This window comes from Lacerta agilis, chromosome 3, assembly GCF_009819535.1.
Source record: "Lacerta agilis isolate rLacAgi1 chromosome 3, rLacAgi1.pri, whole genome shotgun sequence".
NCBI lineage: Eukaryota > Metazoa > Chordata > Lepidosauria > Squamata > Lacertidae > Lacerta > Lacerta agilis.
Window position 1 is genome coordinate 58,039,604 of NC_046314.1, and position 25,690 is coordinate 58,065,293.

Sequence of the window (25,690 nt, forward strand, 5' to 3'; positions counted from 1 at the left end):
TCTACAAATAGTTATGCTACTACTGATTTTAGTATTTTCATTGTTCATGTTATTGTTTTCAATTGTTTCTTGTTTTAAGCTAGCTAACCTTTGTTCCACAATGAAGAAATATTTAATAAACACTAATTTTAAAAAGCAAGTAAATATTAACAAAAGAATGTAAGGAGTGTTCCCTGGAGTCTCCCCAAAGGCAAAACTTGGACAGGGATTTTTCTGACAAGAAGCAATTGGCTTACTGGGAATGCCTCATGCCACAGATTTTAATCGCTAATGATTATTTGATTGTGCTTTTTGTCTTGTGGCAAATTATCGGATTCCTCAGTGGAAAGGAGGCAAGGCTACAAACTGACATAAATTGTACTTCGTTGTTTGCATTCTGTGTTTGTTTTTTTTAGAGATGATAATGCAAACCATGAAAAAACTAAACAGACATGAATAATGCCTCCAAAGCTTATGAAGTGTTGTTGTTGTTGTTTGTGTCCCAGGAGCAGATAGTTTAGCACTGGACTACTGTAATTCCATGGCTTCTTCTTCAACTAAATTGTTAGAATCTGCTATTTCACTTCTTAAAAAAAAAAAAAAGATTCCCATGGCACATGCATAGGCTTGTGCTACTGAAATTATAGGAATAGGTTCAGCTCAGCAACATCTTCGGTTGGATCCAGACCTGTTTTTCTGGTCACAGAAGCAAGTCTAATCCAGGGGGACCTCTTGCTCCATGAACAAGATGTCCCCACTGGTGCAAGTGAGGCAGATGAGGCAATAATTGCTGATTTTCCCTTTCCCCGAAGCCCCACCACCACCTGAAGAGGGTTCCAGAGCACATTTTCAGGAGCAATAAGGAACTGTAAGGGAGAATTGAGGAGATTGTTTTCTCCACTACCCTATCAGCTGTAGAAGTGTCCAGATGAATAGGCAAGGGAAGCAGGCAGGGAGAAGAGTATATTAGCTGCACTGCTGCCACAAAGAAGAGGATTGGGGCAGAGGGTCCAGTAGTTTGGTGGGGGGAATTGACAGCAGCAGGACCATACTGAGAGCCCTCTGAATATCACAGGAGCAGCCCTGTGGCTATTACATTATCTCTCATACTAGAAGCATTATGCTTCTCAAAATCAGTCTCTTGGGGTGTGTGAGCAAGAGAGTACAGTTGTATACATGCCCTGCTTGTGGGCTTCCCACAGGCATCTGCCTGGACACCATGGGAACAGAATTATGGATTGGATAGGCCTTTAGACAAACCTATGTATTCTTCAGATGGTCCAGTTCCATATGTATAGTGCCATAAGGCCCCACCCAAAAGGATTGTAGCAGGACCCAGTAGTTATGTGATGTTATGTGGATAAATAAAAATTGTTACGTGGATAAATAAAGACGAGAAGCCTGTGGACCCGCAATACTTCTGTTATGTAGGCTATTTACTGTTGTGGCAGATTTTCTTCAGTGGACTCTTTAGGGAATCACACATGTCATCTGCTTTATTATTTAGGAGCCAGAAGAATTAAAACCCATGTGATTCTAATTATTAACATATTTCCATTTTTTTTAATGACAGAAGGAATTGCAGCAGCATAAATCTGGTTGTCTAATTTCATTTGCTGTCATCTGTATGAAAACAAACTATATGCCTTTAATATGTGTTCTGGAAAGAAATGTCACCATAATTAATTTCAAAAGACTTTGGGCAGAAAGCGTCATTGTTGGATTTTTCTTTCAGTCTACTCTCCCTGTACTGTGATGGGATCTATGTTCTGTCAAAAGAGCAGCCATTTTCGGTACTTCAGCTGTTTCAAAATGTACACTGTTAAAGTGAAACAAGAAGTTTACTGTAATTAATGTAGCAATGCAAGGCACTAAGGGCGGGTTATTGCCAGGCAAGAGGTTTTTGAAGTTGTTGAAACAAAATCACCACAAAATGATTTCCCTCATCATTTCCCCAAGATTTGGGATGAGCCATCCTCCACACAAATTACGTGGCAGCAGAGGAGGAGAAATGCTACTGATACACCACTAAAATAGCCACCCTTTCTACCTCCCCAGCCTGGGAGAAGAGCAGAACGCACAACAAAATTCCATAGAATACAATTTTTAATAGTGTGAATCAATGTAAAACTTCTTAATTCTAGCATCCCATTAACTTTGATGACAATCTTCTCCACTCCTTTCAAGTGTCTTCTCCACCTGTCACTTCCTGCCCACCCTGCTTACCTTCTGGGCAGAGTGCCCAGTTCTAAGAAGGATAGAGCAGCAGATGTTCCCGTTATTCTGCATGGACCACCTGAATGAAACTCATGGACCATAGTCTGGAAAACCTTGCCTTAAGCTGCTCTATTTTAAAGGAACTGGGAAACTGCAGCCAAAATGTTCCCATCATTTTCAGTAAAAGCATGCAAAGGCTTATTTTAGTAGTACTGTATGGCTGGAGGAAGCCAGACTGTTGTAAAGATAATGGTACTGGAATGTTAAGAATCTACTGGAAAATGAGGAGTCATGACTGACTTCCTATTTGTAAAAACAGATAGATGGCAATATCATTCACGTTCTGCTTGGCAGCTGATAGCATTGCACTGTGTGCCATTCTTGGGCTCCTAGCAGCGTATGTCTTAAAACTGTGAGCCTTCCAGTAAAAGCTTGGTATCGAACTGAGCCGTAAACCTGCCATGCCCAAGAAAACTGAAGTCAATGGGACATCATCAGCTTACATCCAGTAGCCTAGTATAGTAATAGAGATTGTGATGTTTATAAAGCCCAGGAGTGTGGTAGTTATCAGTAAACAATTTTTTGTGTGAAAATTGGATACCAGTGCATTTTATGCAGAGTGTTATTACGATTGGATGTTAGTAGACCCTCCTGTCCGGTGCTCTGATGGATTAGAACAGGGGTCCCCAAACTAAGGCCCGGGGGCCGGATGCCGCCCAATCGCCTTCTAAATGTGGCCCGCGGACGGTCCGGGAATCAGCGTGTTTTTACATGAGTAGGATGTGTCCTTTTATTTAAAATGCATCTTTGGGTTATTTGTGGGACCTGCCTGGTGTTTTTACATGAGTAGATTGTGTGCTTTTATTTAAAATGCATCTCTGGGTTATTTGTGGAGCATAGGAATTCATTCATTTTTTTTTTCAAAATATAGTCCGGCCCCCCACAAGGTCTGAGGGACAGTGGACCGGCCCATGGCTGAAAAAGTTTCCTGACCCCTGGATTAGAAAGTGACTAGTGAATGCTTTCCTTGGCCAGTGCATCTAATATCTTCATCCTACAAATAGACAGCTACAATAGAGCATGGTGTGGTTTTTTCAGTACAGGAGATTCCTTTGCCATTCTATGCTTGTTCAGTGAGACAAGTCCAACCCAGCATGATGCCTGTCCATTGCAATTCATGGTGAAAGTGTTGCTTATTAAGTAAAGTAGTGAAACAGCAACACTTCAAGAACTGCAATATATTCAGCACCCTGATCACACTACTAAATCATTCCTTATCGCTTGTTAGGAATGTGAACCCAAGCCCAAGTCCGGCCACTGCTTCACCATTTGCAAACTCACTGTTCCATCTGTCATCTTATCATAATAAATTGTGTACTGTGTCATGTGCTGCTGCTCTTTGGGGTATATATGGGTCATCACAGCTGGTGTAGCATTGGGAATATCATAATGAGCTCCTGAGCATCAAAATTTGCCACAATGGTATCAAAGTGAAGTAATACATATTACCATCCAAAGAAGTTCCCCCAAATGACCACTATGTCCAGAGTCTATAATTGCCTCTACAAGAAACAACCCATCTTTCATTTTTCTCAAACTTTAAATAGCAAAACTAAAAACCTTGCCGTAAAGTAGAATAAATTAAAGAGATTTAAGTCCTAGATCAAATAGTTATAACATGTTTTGTGATAGGATAAGGGAAGCTCTATTAATTTTGAGCAGGGGTGGCCAACTTCCAAGAGACTGTGATCTACTCACAGAGTTAAAAACAGGCAGTGATCTATCCCCTTTTGGGGGGGGGGTTCAGATTGAGATGTTGGGCTTTTTTTTTAGGAAGGAAAGCCATCCATGTTTTGGGGGGTTCGGGTCAAAGTTGAGCTTTTTTTTAGGAAGGAAAGCCCTGTTTGGGGGGCTTCAGGGCAAAGATATAGAGCTTTCTTTAGGGGAGCCGAAGTTGCTGAGCTTCTTTGGGGGGAGCCAGTGATCTACCAGTGATCTACCACATATGTCCAGTGATCTACCAGTAGATCACAATCTACCTGTTGGACATGCCTGATTTTGAGCTTTCCCCAGAGAACGTAGTGTCCTTGCTTCAAAATCCTAGCCTTTGCTTACAGTTGAGTCTACTACTGGCAGTTTCATACTGTTTTCTTACACTAGTCATTGGGCATTTCAGTACTCTTCAGCAGTCCCACACTTTTCAATGGTTGTATTCCAGCAAATGTGCTTAGCCAAAGGAAAAGGATCATTTAAGTCCTACATATTACATTATCTTAGTCTATGAACTTGCCTATGGTTGAAAGAGCCTGAAACAAGGCAAGAAGCAGCTGCCAATGTTATCTTGCCTGACATAAAGCCTGTAAAAAATGTAAACAGAAGCAGAATGTGTGTGCTCTTACCTGCTCTAAAAAAAAACCACACAGTAGTATCTGAGGGATGTGGAGTAAGAGGCTTTCAAGTGGCAGTTGTTTACAAATGACCAAAGTTCCTGGTTTACTGCCTCATGTTATTGACATCCTGCAATTTGAAGCTTTGTTGTGTTATAAGCAAAAATCTGCCCTTATTCCCTTATGGGGTACACAAGAGCCCTTGTAAAGTCCTTTGCAGGTTCTCCATCGGTAGGAGTAAAAAACAGAGGCCAACCAGAGAATAATTAGAAGCAAAGCAGCTAGTAAGCTTGATATTTATTGTTCTGTTGCAACAGGGTTGACCTCCCCACACACAGGAGAGTGTGGGAGGGACCCAGAGCCATGCGTGCAAGCACTTATAAAGACCATTTCAAAAAAATCCCCCTTGGACTCCACCCCACCCCCCGAAACCTCACACATACATCACAGAAGAGGTGCAGCCCAAAGCCCACCCCCCAGATACATCACACCTTTGTTGTTGTTGTTCAGTCGTTCAGTCGTGTCTGACTCTTCGTGACCCCATGGACCAGAGCATGCCAGGCACCCCTATCCTCCACTGCCTCCTGCAGTTTGGCCAAACTCATGCCAGTCGCTTCGAGAACACTGTCCAACCATCTCATCCTCTGTCGTCCCCTTCTCCTTGTGCCCTCCATCTTTCCCAACATCAGGGTCTTTTCCAGGGAGTCTTCTCATGAGGTGGCCAAAGTACTGGAGCCTCAACTTCAGGATCAACAGCACACCTACATCACACAAAAAGGCGGTCTCCAACAGATTTCAAGAGAAATCTGAGTGGGCTGTTTATCTCCTGTCTGTCACTTCATATGCTACTGTCTTATCTGATTGTCTTTCCTGGTAGCCTGGCCATTCCTTTGAGATGCTGATTATTTAATTTCTGAGACAATGGGAAGGTTCCCTCACCCACTCCCTCCTTGCAGGGAAACATTTGTTAGATTTCTCTCTGGGGAATGGATGAGCCCAGGATGCAGAAGATCCATGACCCGGCTTCACTCTTGCCTGGTCCCTGTAATGCTTGGTTACCAGATGTCCCCGTTTCCCAGGGACAGTCTCCGGATTTACAAATCAGTCCCCATACAGAATCCATGGAAGTTGAAAAGTGTCCCCAGATTCATTGAAAAAAATCTGGTAACCTTATGGCCTGTTTCAGGTCTTGTGCCAGCTATTGCTACACTAATAGCTTCTTCTTCTGTGCTTTTCATGGCTGCATCAGCAGCTTCCATACCACAAATAGAAGCCAAGAGATGGCAAGATTCACTCAATCATAACCTGCTCCAGCAGCATGGATTCAGGGTTAGGTTTGCAGCCTTAGTATACTTTCTTCTCTTGTCCCGGTGCAGATTTTCAGCCTTGGTATACTTCTGGGTCTAGTCTCCAGCCATAGGCTGTCACTCTCAGCCACCCTGCCTAAAGAGCAAATTACACATTACACTACACACTGCATGTAAAAAGAAAGAAAGAAAAGAACATCCCTTTCCTTTGCAAAGGCCCTTGGGAGAGGGTACTATCTGCATAAGAAAAAAGATGGGAAGGAACCCCCAGCCATTTGTTTTTTCCTTGAAATCTACCCCCCCCACTGCTATTGTCATCATAGGTATGTCTGCAAGTAGCTTCTTTTGTGTTTTTTGGAAGGTTGCATAGCAAACAAAGCTTCTGAGCAAACCACTGAGCTTCCCCCTGTTAAGTTGCATCTCCCTAATACATGACTATTAAAGCTAAAGGAACCTTTTGGGTCATTGCATCAGAATTGCCTTTCTGGGTCATTCCAAAAGACCATCTTGCCCAGCACTGTCTTCCAAAGTTACTAGCTCTGGGAGACTCATGAGCATGATGGAGATAGCTATTTCCTATTGCTTTCCCCTAGCATCTAGTAATTGTGGTTATTTTTGGATAAGCTAACAAATAGCCATTGATAACCTATTCTCCCACGGGCTTGCCTATGAGAGAAATCTATGCCTCATAGGGGACATATGATACATTCTTGTGTCTAGTTTTAGAGGAGGGTTGTTCTGTAATTTACTTATTATATAACTATGTATTTTTATATAATATTCTTATTGATTTTACAATAACAAAACATCACTTATAGAAAAAAATTCATATATCAAAATATTAAATCAGCTGTATATACAATCCATTTTAAATCCACAATATGGGATTGTTAAAATCCCCTGACTTCCCTCTACCCCCTGGTTCCTTTGTTATATGTTATTCATGCATATCCATAAAAGCTTTAATCATTTTTCTTTCCAATTCTTGTACCTTGTCTATAATATTACAAGCATTTTTAAAATCCTGCTAATGTATTAACTTGTATACATTGCTTTTTTATATATGCAATAAACATTTCCCATTCCTTCTTAAACTTATTGCCTTCATGATTTCTTATTCTCCCACTTAATTTAGCCATTTTGGCATATTCCATTAACTTATTTTGCCAGTCTTCTTTCGTAGGGACAAATTCTTATTTCCAAGGTTGTGCTAATAGTATTTGAGCAGCTGTTGTTGCATACATAAACAATGTCTTATATTTTTTCAGTAGATCTACTCCTGTAATACCTAATAAGAAGGATTCTGGCTTTTTGACAAAGGTTATTTTGAACATCTTTTCAATTCATTATATATCATTTCCCAATACCTTTTAACAAGCTTGCATTGCCACCACATATGGTAAAAAGTGCCCTCTGTTTCCTTACATTTCCAACATTTGTTATCTCTTGTTTTATACATTTTTGCTAATTTTGCCGGAGTTAGATACAATCTGTAGAACATTTTCGTATAGTTCTCTTTAAGTAAAGTACAAGTCGTAAATTTCAAGTCCTTCTTCCATATTATTTAAACTACCGTGTTTCTCCTAAAATAAGACACCGTCTTATATTTTTTTTCGCTCAACAAAACACAGTATGGCTTATTTTCAGGGGATGTCTTATTTTAGCCGTGTCGCATCGGTACGCTGCATAGCCACGCCTCTCCAGGCTGTTTTAATGGGAGGTACCACGTCACTATGGCTTATTTTCGGGGTATGGCTTATTTTTGGGGAACGGCTTATATTTCACAAATGCATAGAAATCCTGCTATGGCTTATTTTATGGCTATGTCTTATTTTAGGAGAAACAGGGTATGTAAAATGTTCTGTCCACCCTTTATATCTTACCTATACAGAAGTTTGAGGAACAGAAGAGGATACATTGCTTCAACTATCTGATAATTTCTAGCAGCTCATATTTATGAAGGAAAGGTCCATTCATGACAATTAGCTGTACTTGGCTGTAGTAGCTGTAATGGGGGGGGGGGTTATGTTCAGATACAGCTCTATTGGGGGCTCAGGGGCACTGCAGTGTTCTCAGACACCCCCTACAAATATTTGTATTTTATTTTTAATTGGGCATCTTTTGGTTTGTTTGTTTTTTGCCTGTGTTTTAGGATATGTGTAAGTACTTTGCTTAGTCTTTTTTTCTTTTTTTCTTTTTTGCTAGGGTATCTGTGCATACCCTCCAACATTTCTCTGATGAAAATAGGGACATCCCATAATAATTTTACTATTTATACCCCATTCATCTGACTGGGTTGCCCCAGCCACTCTGGGCAGCTTCCAATATATATATAAACACAAGAAAACATTAAGAAAACTTCCCTATACAAGGCTGCCTTCAGGTGGCTCAGGGGTCGGATAACTCCATATCCTCCAACATTTCTCCAGATGTGCCCCGAGACCCTAAAAGGTTGGGGACCCCTTTATAAGGGATAGCTGTCATTAGCTAGACTTGGAGCTGAGCATTGTTGGAAACAAAAGTGAGGACTAGCTGGACCTCTCTGTGTGACCCAGCAATGAAATTCTCATGTTATAAATATATGCCGACTGGAGAAAGCAGTAAGTTTATTCTGCATATTTAGGGATTTCATGTCCACAAATATTTAAAAACTTCATCTGTATGTGTTTTTATCTTCAAAAGAGATTTTCATTGCCTCATTTCTGTTTTGAAAATCCAAAAGCACAATGAAGATATCGTATCATGGGGACATCTTATCTCATTTCCAAGCAAATAAGCACACAAGTACCTTATTTGCTTTCCTCTGACTATTACAATGTTCATGCCCCATTTACTCCTGCTGCAAAGTGCTTTCTAGGAAAGAATGTTAAACCAGGGTTCACACCATGTGCCAAAATGTCAGAGGCAAAGTGCTTGTCATCCTATGTGAAACAAGCAAGAGTTTGTGTTTTGGTTTGCAGTCAGACTCTTTATATGCTGCTACTATGGCACAGAAGAAGAAGAAGACAAAAATTGTATCTAAAAGGCATATTCAGCCCATCCATCTTTCTTCAAGATTACTCAGGCCTATGATTATAGGTTTTTTTTTTAGCAATAACCACACATAACTCTAGAAAATATTAAGCAATTGTAGGTGGTTTTATTATACTTTTATGTTTCTTCTCTCTCCAACCTATCCATCTGAGCACTAGGTGCTCATGCATGTACTGACCATTTTGCAATGAGACCCAGGAGATTCCCTATTCCCAGTGTTGGGGTTACAGAAAGAATGAATATGTAACAGTGGGCTCATTTGCTTAGGGATCAGTGGGTAAACTCTGATGGAACCTTTGGCAAAACCTCTGACTGAGGTATCATTTAAGTCAGGCATGTCCAACAGGTAGATCGTGATCTATTAGTAGATCACTGGATGTCTGCAGTAGACCACCGGTAGATCAGTGGCTCCCTCCAAAGAAGCTAAAAAACTTTGGCTCCCCTAAAAAACCTCATCATCTTTGCCCTGCACCCCTAAAATGACCGGAACCCCCCCCCAAAAAATCAGGGCTTTCCTTCCTAAAAAAAAAGCTCAATGTCACTTTCCTCCTCCCTAAAGAAGCTCAACAACTTTTACCTGAACCCCCCAAAAAGGGGTAAATCACTGTCAGTTTTTAACTCTGTGAGTAGATCGCAGTCTCTTGGAAGTTGGCCAGCCCTGATTTAAGTTGTTGACATGGCAGAACAGGAGGTTATCACTGAAGAATAGTGTCTGGACAGTGGAATGAAAATGACTCGATTGGAAGGACAAAGGATTTTTAACAACTTTTGTGGGTCCTGACTAATTTGTTGTGGGAGAGCTGTTGGGAGGCAGGAGGCCAAGGCAGTTGAGAGCCAAAAAGACAGTTTGGTGCCAACTTAAAGCCTGCCTTTCCTTTCAAAGGGAAATGGATGAGAGAGACAGAAACTAAAATGAACACAAGTACACTAGGTTATTGATGGCTTTCTAGTAGGCTACAACAGACTGGCAAGATACACAGCAGATATTTCTTTTATTGTCAGACACATAGTAAATTAACAGCAAGTTCACAAATATGTGGAAATTCTTAAGATTTAGCTAATTCAAAATGTGATGTGAATAATAACTGCTCATTCTTTCATACTAGATGTGAAATACTTGCATAGTTCACCTCAGAGCACAGCTATTTGTTAGGAATAAAATGGTGGTTGTGTTGTTCAGATGACCCTGATAATTTATCAATCATAGATGCATCTTCTCATTAATTCCAGGATCTTCTTCTAGTTTCTAGTCCACATAGTTCTAGTGGTTTGAGTGGCAAATTCAACAGAGCAGAGCTTCTTCTCAAAGTGTCCAATATTCATACAGAGAGTCTGGATATTTCAAGCTTCCCCCTGCCCCTGGTTTTAAAAATATTGCTATCAGTGGCTAAGTGGTGTAAAAAGATGTGACTTCCCATTATTATGCTAAAGTAGGGATGGGGTTATTTTTCCTCCTATTTGTATTTAAAAGTGAGCTGCTCATATTCCTGGTTCCTCACAGAAGCCACTCATATCTTCCTGTTTACAGACAACATTCAAAAAAGTGCTTCCATTCATGGAGATCTGGTCACATGTTAGGCAATAGCCACATGGCTGACTTTACTGCTGTTTGGCAGGGTCTTTTCATGTGACAGTTTCAGTCAAAGATCTCTGCAGCTTTCCGTCAACTTGCACAGCCTTCCAGCCGTGGACCATGCGACACACTCACATTATGCACTGAAATCATCACAGATGAGCTTTTGGCCTCCAAGTGCTGTTTTTGGCCAGCTCCGATCGTAGGTAGAGTATATGAGAGATTTCCACCATCTTCACATGCCTCATCACCATGTAGTCCGCAACATGCTTGAATCAGCAGCATTGGGTGGACCCAGAAACCAGGGTCTCACCAGGGAAGAAGTCAGCAACAGTAGGCATTGGGAAGGGGGCAGGAACAGTGCTGCTGCTGCTGCTGCTGTTCACTGGGATAAGGATGTGACAGAGTAAGGTGTCAGTTAGGTTGGGGGAGTTTGCAGTTTATTTGTACCTGCACACCTGTGGAGCTACTGCTGACAACCCAAAGCTGCCTCAACCGCACCCCCCACCCTCACTGGGGGACACCATTGTTACTTTGCCGCCTCCCCCATACACCACTGCTTGAAGAAGTGAGGGACGTCTGGCCACGCCAGGTGGTTTATTTCAGTGCACCACGGCACGTAAAATTGTTACAGGTCTACCAGGGCTAACCTGACCGGGGTGAGGGTGGGGGAGGTGGTTCACAAACAGACAGAGTTTTTAATGCTGAAATTACAGCTGAATCACAGCTGAAATTCTATCTGTCTGGGACATAACAGGCTTATAGCCATGGTTGTTTTTTTATGAATGGATCAGTGCATCTGGAATCCTACAGAATGTCATTGTTTTCTTTCTTCTTAACCCCTTTGTTCTAAGGGTCAGGATATCCTGGTGCTAACCACTACTGGAAAATAATATAATTGCAGCAACAATGGTATAATAGGCCACTTAAGAACTTTGCTTTTGGTGCAACTTTGACATTGAAGTGCTTACTATAACTATAACGACAGCAGAGTAGAGAAATAATTTTTGCAGCACAGAAGATTAGAGAACATTTGAGAAACTCTTTAATAATACAGTCGTCTTCTGTTTGAGGTGGAAACACTTTAAGGTAAACATGGCAGAGGATTTTAGGACAGTGGAAGTATCATGCTGCTGCTTCTGGTGATTTTGGCACCAGCAGGATAACCTTGTATGTTCTGTTTTTTAAAACCTAAGGATGTTAAAATTCCCCCCGCTCTGTTTCTTCTTATGAGAATGAAAATCCTGTTTATCTGCAAGTATATTTTCCTGTTTAGAAACGGACAATATGCTTAATTTTAGGCTGGAAGGAAAACAAAAATTAAGCTGAAATTAAAATTTGCTTGTTGTAAAACTGTGCAGAAAAGGCAGAAGTACTCGAAATTTAAAGGGAAAAAAGAATAGCTCCTCTCCCCAGAGTGCTGAAAGTGGTTTCTACAATCATATAACTTTAGCCTCTAGTAAACAGGTTTTATGTGCTTTTGTAGGTAAACCTAGAAAAACATGCAAAACAAAATCAGAGATGACAGTGAGCAAAAGAAATATGTGTGCACTTTGGAGGCAATACCTCTCTCAAACTGATTTCAATGTTCTTAAAAGTCATCTTTCATGTCTTGTCTAACTTGTGGATACAGGTAGGTAGCCGGGTTGGTCTGCCATAGTCAAAACAAAATAAAAAATAAAAAAATCCTTCCAGTAGCACCTTAGAGACCAACTAAGTTTGTTCTTGGTATGAGCTTTCGTGTGCATGCACACTTCTTCAGTATCTGAAGTGTGCATGCACACGAAAGCTCATACCAAGAACAAACTTAGATGGTCTCTAAGGTGCTACTGGAAGGATTTTTTTATTTTTAATTTTCTTGTGGAGAAGTTCAAATAATTGCCTCCCTAGCCATCATGCAAACATATTAACTACTTAAACACTGCAACCCCATGTGTGTTTACTCTGATCTAAGTTCTAGTGCCTTCAGTGGGGCTTACAACCTAGTAAGTGTTCTGGATTGCAGCTCTACCAACAACATCTGTATCCCAGCTTTCCTCCAAGGAACTCAGGGTAGCATACATGGGTTTGTCTTACTTTATTCTCACAATTAACCATGTGAAGGAACAGAAGTCAAGAGACACTTTGCTGCCTAAAGTCAATCAATGTCCTTCATAACGAGCATTGATTCAAACTTGGGTCTCCCCCATGCAAATCTCAACCTGCTATATCATGCTCTCTGTGTTCTCTGTTGCAGATAAAAAAAAAATCCAGTCCGACTTGGCATGTAATGATAAATTTTTTGGTCATTTATTTTGTTGTTTTCTGCTTCGGTAGCTTAGAACAGCTGCTCTTCTTAAAGAAGCAAGTACATTTTAAAAAGAGAGAGCAGAAATGAAGTATTTAAGAATTAGAAGGCACTTTGTACACCAAAACATACTTAATTGTGCACATCAGTACAAACATTAGTCACTCTGTTTGTTGAAAACACTTGAAATGAAGGGCCCTCTGTTTCTGTGGATGGCACAAGGGCCTGAGGAGCAGTGAGAAGGACTTCTTTGGTGTTGTCTTTGAAGGTGAATAATGAAGAACTATTGAATTCTTTGTATAATCTACTAGCCCACACCAACAGATGTCCTCATATGAACTTGCTGCTTCAGTCAGGGCGAACTGTACAGTGAGGGAGCTAAAGATTTTAGGGGGGGGGCAGCTCTAAATGGAAATGAGTTTAATTTCAACAGCTTGATTTTTCACTTGACAGTCTAGCAAGACCACCATCTTTCGCTCTTTTAATAATTATTTTTCTTTTTAAAGAACAAAATTTCAAATTCAGAACAAACCCAGAGCTGTTCTGTTAGATATTACACCATCTCTGGATCTTACTGCTTTCCTGATTCATCTCATTCACAGTTCATTCTGGAATGTGAATCAGTGTTATTTCCTGTCCATCTGAAGGGCGGCTGAGGTTACAAAGTGCCTTGATTAATAGTCTGCTCCTCGGATTTGCTGAGATTGAAAACCAAACAACTGGGAAGAGGAAGGGGGGGGGGTTGGGAAGCTTACGCTAATTGGATTATTTTGCAGATAAATTCAAATGCAGCCTTCTTAATATCGACACCAGAAGGTAGTCATTAGCAGAACAGGGGAAATGGCCCTAAGGGCAGGTCCAGCCAGAGTGAGGTAAATTTCAGATGGCTTTGCTAGGCTACTCAGGCTTTCTCTCTGTTCTGTCTCTGTCCCTCAGTACAGAACATAGCTTGACAAAGTTCTTGTGTTTCAAGCCAGCCGCAGTTCACATTATAGTGCCTAATTATTGCAGAACTGGTGAATAATTTCTTTCCCTGTGGGTGTATTTGCCAGTACTTTTGTTTGCATGTGGCTTATAGTCAGAGCTCTCAGAGGGTAAAACAGGGGGAAAGGAAAGAAACATCTCCTCGGTTGTAATCTCCTTTATAGTTCCAGCAGTAAACTGGGATTAATCAAGTGCAGTTAGCTCAAAACTTGAGAGAGGAGGAGGGAAAGGGCGAGAAGGACAATATTTGCATGTATCCGAGAAGGAACAGTTCCAGAACACTCCCGACTGGGGAGCTTTGAAAGGTACATTTCTCCAGGGAGTTTTAGCCCTTTCAGCTTCAGGAGTACCAAGGCTGCTGCCAGCTTAAGAGGAGCCTTCTCTGTACGCTGGGTCAGTGATGTGCAGCTTGTTTTATTTTTTATATTTCCTCTTGGAGCCTAAGGAGTTTTCCTCTCCAGTAGCTGCAGCCTTGTCTTTTGAGGATGCCTGTGCTGAATAGGTTTTTCAACGTGTCGGACATGGGTAGGCGGTGGGGGACTGAGGGAGATCTGATGCCCTTGTCCATGGGCAGCCTGCCCTTTCGTCAGCAGGGGATCCTAGGTTGGGAGTTGCCTGAGATGTTCAGAATGGTAAAGCTCATTTGGAAATCAAAAAGTGAGCTTCGGGGGACAAAGCAGAGAAGCGTTCTGGACAGCAGCGACGGTCCAAATATTTTGCCAGGTAAACTGAAAATGTTATACAGTTCTTTTGTTGCGTTTCTGATAGACTTGGAAAAGTCAAAGCTGGCAAATGGCATTTTACATAATGTGTTGCTTTTACCAATGATTTATGTATATGTAGTACATGAGCTTAATGTTGCTTCTGTGAGAATACACTTAAGAAAAATTGTATTATTATGTTTTAGGTATTTAAGGTGCAGTTCTGTACTTAGCTGGGAATAGGCCCCATTGAACTCAGTGGGACTTACTTCTGGGAAGATGTGTTCAGAATGGCCATCTAGGAGCAACAAGGTTGTGATTTAGTGCTAACTTGTTAATTTACTTAAATAATTTGGAGCAGTATGCTGGAGTCTTCCTCCCTAAATGCAACCATCCATGAAAAAACCTAACAGTTCTGCATGTATCATCATTAATGAATCTGCTAAAAAAGTTTCCTAAGTTTGAGGACTGTATAGATGCAGTCTTGGTGGGTTTGAAAGCCAGCTTTGAAAGCTTATTAGCTCCTTCTGCCCAAGTTCAACGTGTTACAGCAAAAAGGGAATGAGTGACGGAAATAATAATTTTTAAATAAACAAAAGTTTCAAAACGCACTAATTTTAATACAGTACATATATTTATGAATGTGCTAAAGTGTTTTTCCAATGAAACAGGGGGTGTTTAAAGTGCTTAACTTTGCCTGAATTCTACCCAAATTATGACTTGTTTATAAATGTTTTTGCTATCCTGAACCTAAGAGTGGGGTAAAAGTTGAAACTTTGAAGTGGAATTGAAGTTACTTTCTGAAAGTAGTTTGTGAACTTTTGAAGATGCCACCTTTAGTACCTAGCTAGTGAAGTTTTGTAAATATTTTAAATGTGTTTCCTCTCTTGCATGTTTTCAGCCAAATCTGATTGATGATATTTAACTTCTTTAAAAATGTTACATTAGGAGGCCATGTAGTATATTTATAAATGGTGATTCAAATAAGTCAACAACAAAAATACATCTGTGTTATTTAGACAGAATATTCATACTGGCAGTTACTGAGATCTTAATTTGCATCTTCAGCTAGTATGAAAATGTCAGTATAGGTCCATTTCTTTTAGCATAAATGTTGGTAATATGAAGAAGATACTTTTATTATAATCAGTCATTTTCAGCCATTTTTTCTGTGTCTGTCTTCAAAATAGGGCAGTAACATTCTTTGGGTTAGAGTTCTTGTCTTGATTATTTGTATCAAAGCTGATTACACTTGACTGGGTTTTGATTGAACTTTTCAGTTGTTAATGTTTATGTATAAGGGAGGAGTGGGGGACAAATTCAGTTTATTTCACAGCTTAATGTGAACCTACCTAATTCACATTTCCTGAAACAACATGGGAATCAAAACATGGCTATCCTTTGAAATTCCCACTTCTCTGAATTTTGGAAAGCAATACTCCAATGAAAAATTCTGAACCAAAAGGTGTTTATTAGGGAAAAGTGTGCATAGACATGTACATAGTAGTGAAAATAACATGCATAAATGCATTATATTGGAGAAAATGCTTATAAAAAGTGTATACTAGGAGAAATTAGCACTAATATGCTGCCTAATTTTCATGATTTTTAAAATAAATAAATTGCGAACTGATATTGAAGTGTGGCACACCTAAGACTGGAAAGCTGAGAAAGAAAAATGAGCAGATTCGTCTATATTCCTAGAATAAGGATTATCTGCCTGAACTTTTATGCACATTAGTTTTCCTTGCACAGTGGGTATCTGGTACTTAAAAACACTCTGTACTGACCATTTGATGTACTAACATGCACTTATGATAATGCAATAAAAAAACCTATTCATCAATGCGAATATCTCAAAGTGCAGTACAGGAAAGGCTACCATAGGAAATGGGCAGGTGGAAGGGGAAAGTACAACAGTGATTCTTCTGTTAACTTTCTACTTGCTGTAATGATTTTGTCAATGTTCAGATTTTAAAGCCATAGAAAAGAATTGTGGTCCTGTACATCTTCTTAGAGAAAGCCCTATGGATATCTTTATAAATTGGGGCCATTATCTCATCTTGGATTGGGTGTGTGTGTGTGTGTGTGTGTGTGTGTAAAGGGCCCCCTGACCAGACCATTAGGTCCAGTCATGCCTGACTCTGGGGTTGTGGCGCTCATTTCATCTTGCTTTATTGGCTGAGGGAGCCGGTGTACAGCTTCCGGGTCATGTGGCCAGCATGACTAAGCCACTTCTGGCGAACCAGATCAGCGCACGGAAACGCCGTTTACCTTCCCGCCAGAGCGGTTCCTATTTATCTACTTGCACTTTGACATGGCGGCTTCCAACAGGAGATTAAAAATACTGTGCATTAAAACATCAGTCATTTTTTTTTTAAATCCCTAAACTAATACAAGTTTTGAAAAGTTTGTGGAAATTCAGAGGAGCTTCTTTCCTTTCTTTCTTTAGCATGCTTACTGTACAAGCAGCAAGTACAAAGTGTCCAGAAAAGGGTTGCGATAAGCAAGCAGCCAACATCATGTTATAGCATACAGATGCCATACTGGTCACACAATACTTTTGCATCCAGAAAGGAAGATTGGGACTGTGTGTGGTGAAGGTATACCGGGAGCACACAGTAACCCCATGGTAGGAACCCACAGGCTATCATTCAAAGAGGATTGAGGTCAACATGAACACTTTTCTACACTTCTGATTGAATCATAAAGACAAAGTGTATCTTTGGAGGGTACAGGCTGAGTTAGGGAGTATATGTATTGCTTTTGGCAGGATAACTTCTGGTCCACATGATATTGTGGTGACTGTGGAAGGAGTGATTGGCTAGGTGGCTGTAGCCAAGCAGCTGCGCTTCAGCATTAGTAATCAACACGGGGGGATTAAATATTGGGCTTTTATAACATATTTTTTAATAAAGCAGGAATGGTAAAAGGAGGAAATAATGTCAGTCTCCAGAGAAAAAGCACTACATACTTTATTTTGCAGGCTGGGAACAATTTATATTAAAAGGACACTAAATTAGAAGTCTTTCCAAAGAGGTTATTTTGGGTAAAAGAAAGAGACCAGGCTATGCATGATTTCTAAAGCATTTTGGCTGGGGAGGGAATAGGGCAAATTGAAAGGGATTTTGAAGTTTTGTGGGGCAATTAGCAGTTCAATATTCAGAGGAATGGACCATGGCCAGAGAGGCATGAGGTAATGCTGTACCGACCACATGTTGTGGGCAAAGGAGGTTGGAAAACACTGGAAAAGCTACTAAGACAGGAAAAACAATATTGCCATCTACTTGCTATAGCTAGAGAAAAGCTCCCCCTGTGAATTCAGTAGAACATGGTTGTCTCCAGGGCTCCTAATTGCTCTTGTATGTCTGCCAGGAATGTGTATCTGTGTATATAAAAAGTGCAGTTAGTGTATTCTGTGGAAACACAAATGTGTATATAGTGTACATATGTTTCAGTAAATGTCAGAAAGGGGACCAGTGGGGAAAGGTGTCTAAAAAGTGACATTAATCAGGAGTTTCCAAGGGCAACCAAGTGCCTCTGGTTAATGACCAAATTTCATCCTTGTTTCAGTCACTTACTGGGAAAAGATTGCATTCACCATGCCTAGTTTGTGAATCTAGAAAACTAGCATCATATCAGACACATTTCCAACATTTAACTGGTATATCTCAAGAACCATCAAATCCCTTCAACAAATTATTGAATGATTAATTGGTATAGTTTACGAACAGCCTTCATCTTCATTGTTTACTGATTACTGTTGGGCAGGCTGAGAAATATCCAGACCTGTGAAGACATTGATTGTTTTTGAAGTGTTTTTTATTTAAAAAAAGCATTAAACAATTATCTGGTGTTCTCGTTCTCTCAGCACATCTTTCTTCACCAACCTACCTTTCCTCACTATACCATACTCAGTCTTTTCTCTTGCCAACCACTTCTCCAGTGACATCTGTATCTGCGAAAAGGCAAGGATCCTTTTGTCATTTTAACACAACAGATTATTGTGGGCACCCTTCTGACATTTGCAGGCATAAAATCCCAGGGTGAAGGGGAATAACTAAAGAAAGGTGTTTCAAAGTGTTGAGACCAAGATTAGAGAAGATCAGCATCTATCCAATTACATTACTATAAATCCAAAGTGCGTACAGTCATGTTTTATGTTGTGAACTGCCCTGAGATCTATGGGTATAGGGTGGTATACAGATTTTTAAAAACCCATTTAAAGCCACAGGGTGTAATTCAACATCATACTCCTCTGAACATTTCATCTCTGTAAGCATTACAGTTTGCTGGATGGCATCATCACCTTTCTCCTCCCCTTGCGTGCTGTTCTGGGGGTTCAGCTGACAACCTCCCAAGCCAATTTTGGGCATTCAGGAGGAAAAGAGGGAGGGAAAGCCCTGTTGTGCAAGCATTAGAAGTAGTTTCAGTGACTCCTGCCCATAACGACTTGGATTTAGGTGGTTTACATATGCACAGTTACTTGCCTGAAAGTTACACTGAAATTGTTGGCAGTTTCTTCCAAACAAGATGCTTTAGATCAGGGTGTTAATCCATGTCATCTTGGAGCAGCGCCCAATTGCTGGAATAAATATCTGTACAGATGAAACTATGTCAGTGGTTGCCTTTGCTCCCCCAGCTAGGCTGGAGTCACGTACTAGCACCACCGCAACTCACTATTTGTACTGTGCTAGTACTGGGTCTTTTTTTGTCTCTATTTCTATATCCGCCTCTAAGCACAAGTATTTTATGGCTTCTCAGGATATAGATATACAACCATTTTAAGATCTGTTGATTAGTACTTGCAGCAGTCATTGGTACACACACACACAATCCAGTTTCACACTAGAGTGATCAAACCCACAGTGGGCTATTTAGAGTTACTCAGTAATACATTGTGGCTGGCTGTGTGAAAGCATGCAGCATGCAAAGAAATGCAATGTGCAGAGCTGTTTCTCAGTACCATGGAAACAACTTTTTCTAGCCGTGACTGAGGCACTATGGAACATTACGTTTGATTCTGAAATGAGTAACTGTAAAATGGAGGACCATGATCATTATTCCTCTGATGGAGTATAAGCATCATGACCAGCATTACTCCTCACTGTTTCTCCAGAATGGAAAGGGGAAGAAATAGGACTATGAGCTTCCGAAACAGTTGCATGACAGGATATCTACAGGAGGTAAACCTAACCCTGCTGTCAGCTAACACTTTGTGTACGTCACTTATTAGGGTGTGGAAGCATGAACTAAGATCATAAGAACAGTTCTCTGGCGCATCAAAGAAAACTACCTCACATTACAAAATACAACATGGATGAACTCTTCACTGGTTGTTTAAAGCAGAATTTCACCGGGCTGGACCCAATATAATGGAGCAGGATTTTGTTCTACTCTGTAGCAATTGTCAGTGTGAATTCTCTGTCTTCATGAGAACCATACATCTCTCTCTGTTTCCTTCCTTCATATTAAAATGCTTGGCAGATCTCGGCATCCACAACAGGAGGGACACGCAGTCACTTCGGATGCTTTTATGTATAATGAGGATGTATAAGTGTGTACTTACTTCTCAGATGCCTTCAGGAAGTGAAACATCTCAATAGCCTCTCCCTTTTCCTGTAGATCTTTTAGCAAGTCCAGTACATGAATGTTTCCCAACAAATACGTGAACACAAAGAACTGTGGCTTTCTATCAGATGACTGACTGAAATTGTTTAGGAAATTAAAACAAAGAAGTTGATTGGTTAAGCTGGTTGGAATAAACATCAGTCAAACTTTAGGATGCATGTATTTTTTGAAACAAACAAACAAACAAACAAACAAACACAAACTCTCCTTATTGCATATTCTCCTACAAACACACACACACACACACACACACACACACTCTTAAAAGAAGTTCTTAAAAAAAAAAAAACAACAACCCTGTTGCCTCCCCATCCCTAGCCTCTAAATGCTTGGCTGGAGTGGAGGATCTACTTGGGTAGAAGGTGATTAATAAAATAATAAAAACAACAGTAACAATTATTATTATTATTTAAATCAGATGGGAATGCCTACAATATACTATTAGAAAAATAAAAGTTATTTTATATAGTTTGATGCTATGTAGTACTTCACAATTTAATAACTGGGTAAACCAGAGAAGAAGGAACATTCTGATGACACTTGGGGGCAGCATATTAGAAGGAGTCTTGGCTAATATGTTTTCCATTTTCCTTCCTTAACCAGAGAAGTTCACCGAAGATGCCTTTTATAGAGTCAGTGACTTATGGCATCATTATCATATTTGCTTTTGTTTACAAAACCAGAAGCTGGTTCAATCCATTTAGACACATGGTGCTGCCTAATTCACATGAGGTTTCATTTAGCTTTCGTTTCGGTTTCTTCGTGGAGAAGAAATTGAAGTTAACCTTGGAAATAATGCAACAAGTGTGGCGGCAGCGGGGCAGGGGGGAATCAGTTGAGAGCATGAGATGATACACATCTGAACAGTTCTGTGGTTTACACAAGGGGATGGTAGCTTGCACATTTTCTGAGAGGTTCAGCAAATGAAAGCTCCCCAGACCACTTGAAAGGAACAATAAATAAACTCTGATCTGTTTTATGAAGTTCTATGGAGTGAACTCTGTTGATTTGTCACAGGTAACAATCTTCCATATGGATCTAAGGTGGCCTGGTGCTGCTGTCTTGCTGTGTAGTTCATTCGCATTCCAGAGCTTTAGCAGGAAGCAAACCAGGAGACAGGCACTCACTCACTCATGGCTCCCAAGGCTTCAGTACTACAATTATGCAGAATTAATCAGATTTGTGAATGTGGAATCAGAAGGCACATTCTTGTTTTCCTTGCAGCTGTGGGCCTCCTTTCTCTCTCTAGACAACATTGCCAACTTTAGGCAGCAGAGATTTGAGCTGGAGTGGCATCTTTCCAGAACTAACAGGAACTTGAAATAAAGCCCATAACTAAATCCACATTATTTAGGATCACAGTGGCGGCTTCCCTCGCTGCAATGTATAATTCCAGAGTGGGGGGAGGGGGAGATGGTTAAAAATGAGACATGTAGATTGATATTGCAACAGAACTGTATATATTTGAGAGAACTTTGGTTAAGTGAAGGATGTGTATAAATATAGACCAGAATAAATCCAAAATAGTTGACTTCTATGAAAAGTGAATATCCCACTTAAAAAGGTAAAGGTAAAGGGACCCCTGACCAATAGGTCCAGTCGTGCCCGACTTCTGAATATCCCACTTACTCTGGTTTAATTGTACTTTTGGCCTTCTGTTGTCAGTTTAGAAGCTGTGGTAAATACATTTATTGAGATCTGTTTTAACCTCAGTTCTTACGTGTGTGTGTCACCTTAAACACCCATGTAAATTAAGATTCAAATATTTAAAATTGGAATGAGAGGAAGGCATAAAAGGCATAGCAATGACTTCCACTTACACAGTGGGACTCGCCTACCTCACCCCCTTGTGCCTTCTAAATCTGCATTGGGGATTCCCCCGATCATCCAGACACTGGCGTAGGAAGGGCGGGGCGTAGGGGGCGAGGTGCCCTGGGCAGCGCAATCCCGGTAGGGTTCCATCTCGGCTGCCCCCCACCTCGCTGCGTGCCCCACCCCAGAACGTGTGCCCTGCCCCTGCAGGCAGCGTACCACACCCCAGAATGCGCACCATGGCCCTGGGGGCGGCGCGCCCTGCATGCTTCCCGCCCCCGGTGCCGGAGCATGAAGCTCCGCCACTGCATCCAGAGCACATTTGGGGATGGTTGCAGGGCACACACAGGGGAAGGAGTGGGAGACAAGTCCCATTATGGAAGCAGAAGTCATTCTGCTCACACATTTACTTAGTTGAATGCCATCCAATGTCATCTGCACTACAAATAAAGAGCTGAATTCAGGTGGGCAGAGCAGAGAAATAAACTGTGGGAGTCAAACACTAAGAAATGCAAAAAAGAAAAGAAAAGAACGAAGTTCAACTGAAACTTAAATAAATGTAAATAAGTACAGTGATTGTTCACAACCACACTATCAAAGACTCCTGCTTACTGGACAGACTTGCCACTTGAATTAATAGATAATTTAGCAACCAACATTGTCCAGTAGTTAAAAAGAGAGTGTTAATCAACAATTTGAAATACTTTCCATTCAGTGAGACAGACCATCATGGTAAACAGCACCTCACTTAGTAGCAAGCCTCTGCACTGCGAAAGGAAGCATGGCCGTCTTTTCACCTCCTGTATCCTGTTGGTACACAGAGGATATTGTACCCTCCCCTACAGAAAGGCTTTTATTAACTGTTGGAGGAATTATTTCTAACAGCATTTCCCAGCCAGACTGCAATGATTCAATTCTTAACATTTCTTTCAAGAGAGACATTTTTCAGGCCTCTGGAAGTCGGCCACTAAATGTCTGTAACACCTTAGGCACTGTTTTTCAACACATCTTGTGGATCACTAATTGGGGTTTTCATAATACCACAAAATTGCAAGCATTCCTTTGATATAAGAAAGAATGTGCTTCGCTGTGGGGGTAAATGAAAAAAAGATATTACCTTTAAAACGCTATTAATTATTTTTTACGTAGCTTGAAAAGCAGAACAGTGTGTGTGCGTGTGTGTGTTCAAAGGAAATGTATTAGATCTTCCTCAAATCTTGAACTTCACGTGGTTCTATAGTTAAAATACAACTATATATACAATGCATTAACTAATTTTGAAAATACTTCGAAATATGATTTTTGCACAACTCCCAATCTTGCATCCTATAAAAAAGAAAATACTGTAGCTCTGTAAATAGGTACAATGTTTCAAATGAGCTCTTTGCAGTGGAATTTCTTGTGCTGGCTAGAGGCATTTGGTTCGGTTTTGACATACCATTTCCTTCTCTGTTAATCTGAATGCACATCCTGTGACTGACAAATCATATGCATATGTATTCATTGAAAAATCATTTATAGTTTGCCTTTATATCCTAATCTGAGGCACCCAATGTGGCTCACAAAAGACTGAAGAAAATCTTGAAAGCAAATCCGAGTAAAATATCTTTGGAATTAATAAGCCATGTTTGTAGCTAATGACAGAACAATCACAAAAGCTGCAAGGGAGAAAACTAGTGACAGAAATAAAAACACACCCAAATATACCCACCACATACATCAGATGAACATATATCTGCTTAGGAAAAAGTGTGCAGCTTATATGGGGATGTTCCTCTATGGTAATTGCACACGTATGTTGAGGCAAATTAAAAGCTCTTAGGAGAACAAAAAGGCTCTGTAACAAGGGCTGTTAAGATTAGAAATAAAAGTTTTGTTTGCCAAGAAGAATTGTCTCAAGATCTCCATGTGGTAAAAGTTGACTGAATCAGTTGATTGATTTATTTGTGTACCATGCTTTGAAGTGATTTTGTTAAATATAATAGTCCATCATGCTGGACACAAATAAAGAATTCCTTCAGTTATCTAAAATGGGCCTATTCTGTTTATCTTAAAGATTTGAGCTTGAAGGTTTTGTTCAGCAATGCATGCATCTGAAATAAACAGTTTTTGACAAGAAGAATAAAAAAGAAAATGACAACTTGATAAGCAATAGGGATCTTGCTGCTAAATGTGGTCACAAACTGGGTCTATTTTATCCCGTGTTTCTCTCCCACTTAATGATGTCTCGACTTTGAGAGGCCTTAATCATCCTTAGGTAGAAGTTTTGTCAATCAAACACAGCAAGTTTGTGTTCAGCCTTGCCCCTGCTATTAGCTGAGAATGAGCCACCTAAGGACCACCCAGGCTTTAAAACGTTTTTCTTATGGACCAGAGTTAAAATAGGTTGCTACCATGCACTCACTAACCAATGCTATCTTCCTGTCTGAAATTGTTTCAAGATGGACCCATTTTCTATCACAGACGTAACTTAAGAATGTTCTAAGGGGTTTAAAAAAAATAAAATCTACAGAACAAAAACGTATTTTCAAGTTATGGAAGACTGAAATGTGCTTCTGTTATACCTGTCCTGGCTCCCATCCAGAACATGCAGATAGAGGCTTTTATTTGTAAGTAAAGAAATCTTTATTCAGGCCAGTAATGGTTCAGGCTCAACAGCAGACACAGTGCCCAGGAGCTCAGGAACAGGGCAAGAGGTTCAGAATTGGACAGCAGTGGCAGAGGTATCCCAACAAGTTTCCCCATCTCTCCCACCAAGCTTTTAAAGATGAGACACTGTCACTCTCAATACTTTCTTGCTTTGCAGGAATGTCAAGCTAGCAAGTTTGCACTCTATTAGGGTAGGTGGGTCTGCTCTTATCTGCAAAGGTGCACCTGGTTCTAGGTGACAAGATTCACCCTCCTCTTCAGTCACTAATACCTTCTGTTCAGTCTCCCCCACTGGCTGATGCAAGCCCTCCCCAGCCACCAGCCTTTTAGAATTTTACCAAAAAAAAAAAATGCCCCTGTTTCACAATCATGCAGTGTAAGCATATCCAAATGATGACCAGGCTTGTGCCAAACATTCTCATAGGAGCCACTATTTTGGTTTTACCATAACGTCCTGGATAGAGCGCATTGGCCATGGGAATAGCAGCTACCCTAAAGTAGTGTTCAGAATTCACCATAAGGAGGAAGTCAATGGAGAAAGCTTAGTGGCAGAAATGACAACATAAGCTTTATTTAAAGAATGGACACACACTTATTTCCCTTTGTGGAATGATTCCTTGGGAGCTTCCAGATGACATGTTTCATGAGCATCCATCCTGATTTGTTCGCAGAGAGATTCGATGAAGTTGCATCTAAGCAAGTATTATCCCACACTTTCCAGTGCAAGTTCCCCACCACTTTTCATATCACAAAAAGCTCAACCTTTTTGGGGAAAAAAATTGTTTTGCAAAACCTTCAAATTCAATTGTAAATATGCAGCCTGAATTTCCTGTAAAATAGTGACAGTCTGGAAACACCTCTTGCCATACTAGTCGCAGTGTCAGACAGAAATTCTTTCTTCTTACAATCTATTTTCTAACTGGAAAGAGCAAAGCGGCACTTTTTTTTAAAAGGGGGCTTCATAGTTAGGTGTGATCATCATCCATCCGTTCTGCAAGAATCAGGTTCTTTCCACTTACTGATTCCTTTCTTTTCTTTGCCTCTTGTCTTCTCTTTGGCGAGAACCTAACTAACGGAACAGGATCCTTTTAAGCCCGAGTTCTTGAAAAGCTTCTTAAGAGGAAAAGGAG

The 25,690-nt window shown here is 40.5% G+C and overlaps 1 protein-coding gene across 4 annotated transcripts in view; it reads left to right on the forward strand.

Moving 5' to 3' along the window:
- PDE7B (phosphodiesterase 7B) overlaps positions 1–25,690 on the forward strand; it is a 202,117-nt gene that overhangs the window by 128,131 nt on the left and 48,296 nt on the right. The window contains exon 1 of one of the 4 annotated variants that reach the window (XM_033143840.1): positions 13,352–14,490. The exons of the other annotated variants lie outside the window; for them this stretch is intronic. Within the exon in view, the coding sequence (XP_032999731.1) occupies positions 14,253–14,490 (238 nt within the window). The 5' untranslated portion in view covers positions 13,352–14,252. Of the gene's footprint in view, positions 1–13,351; positions 14,491–25,690 lie in introns of those variants that run through there. 4 annotated transcript variants of the gene reach the window in all.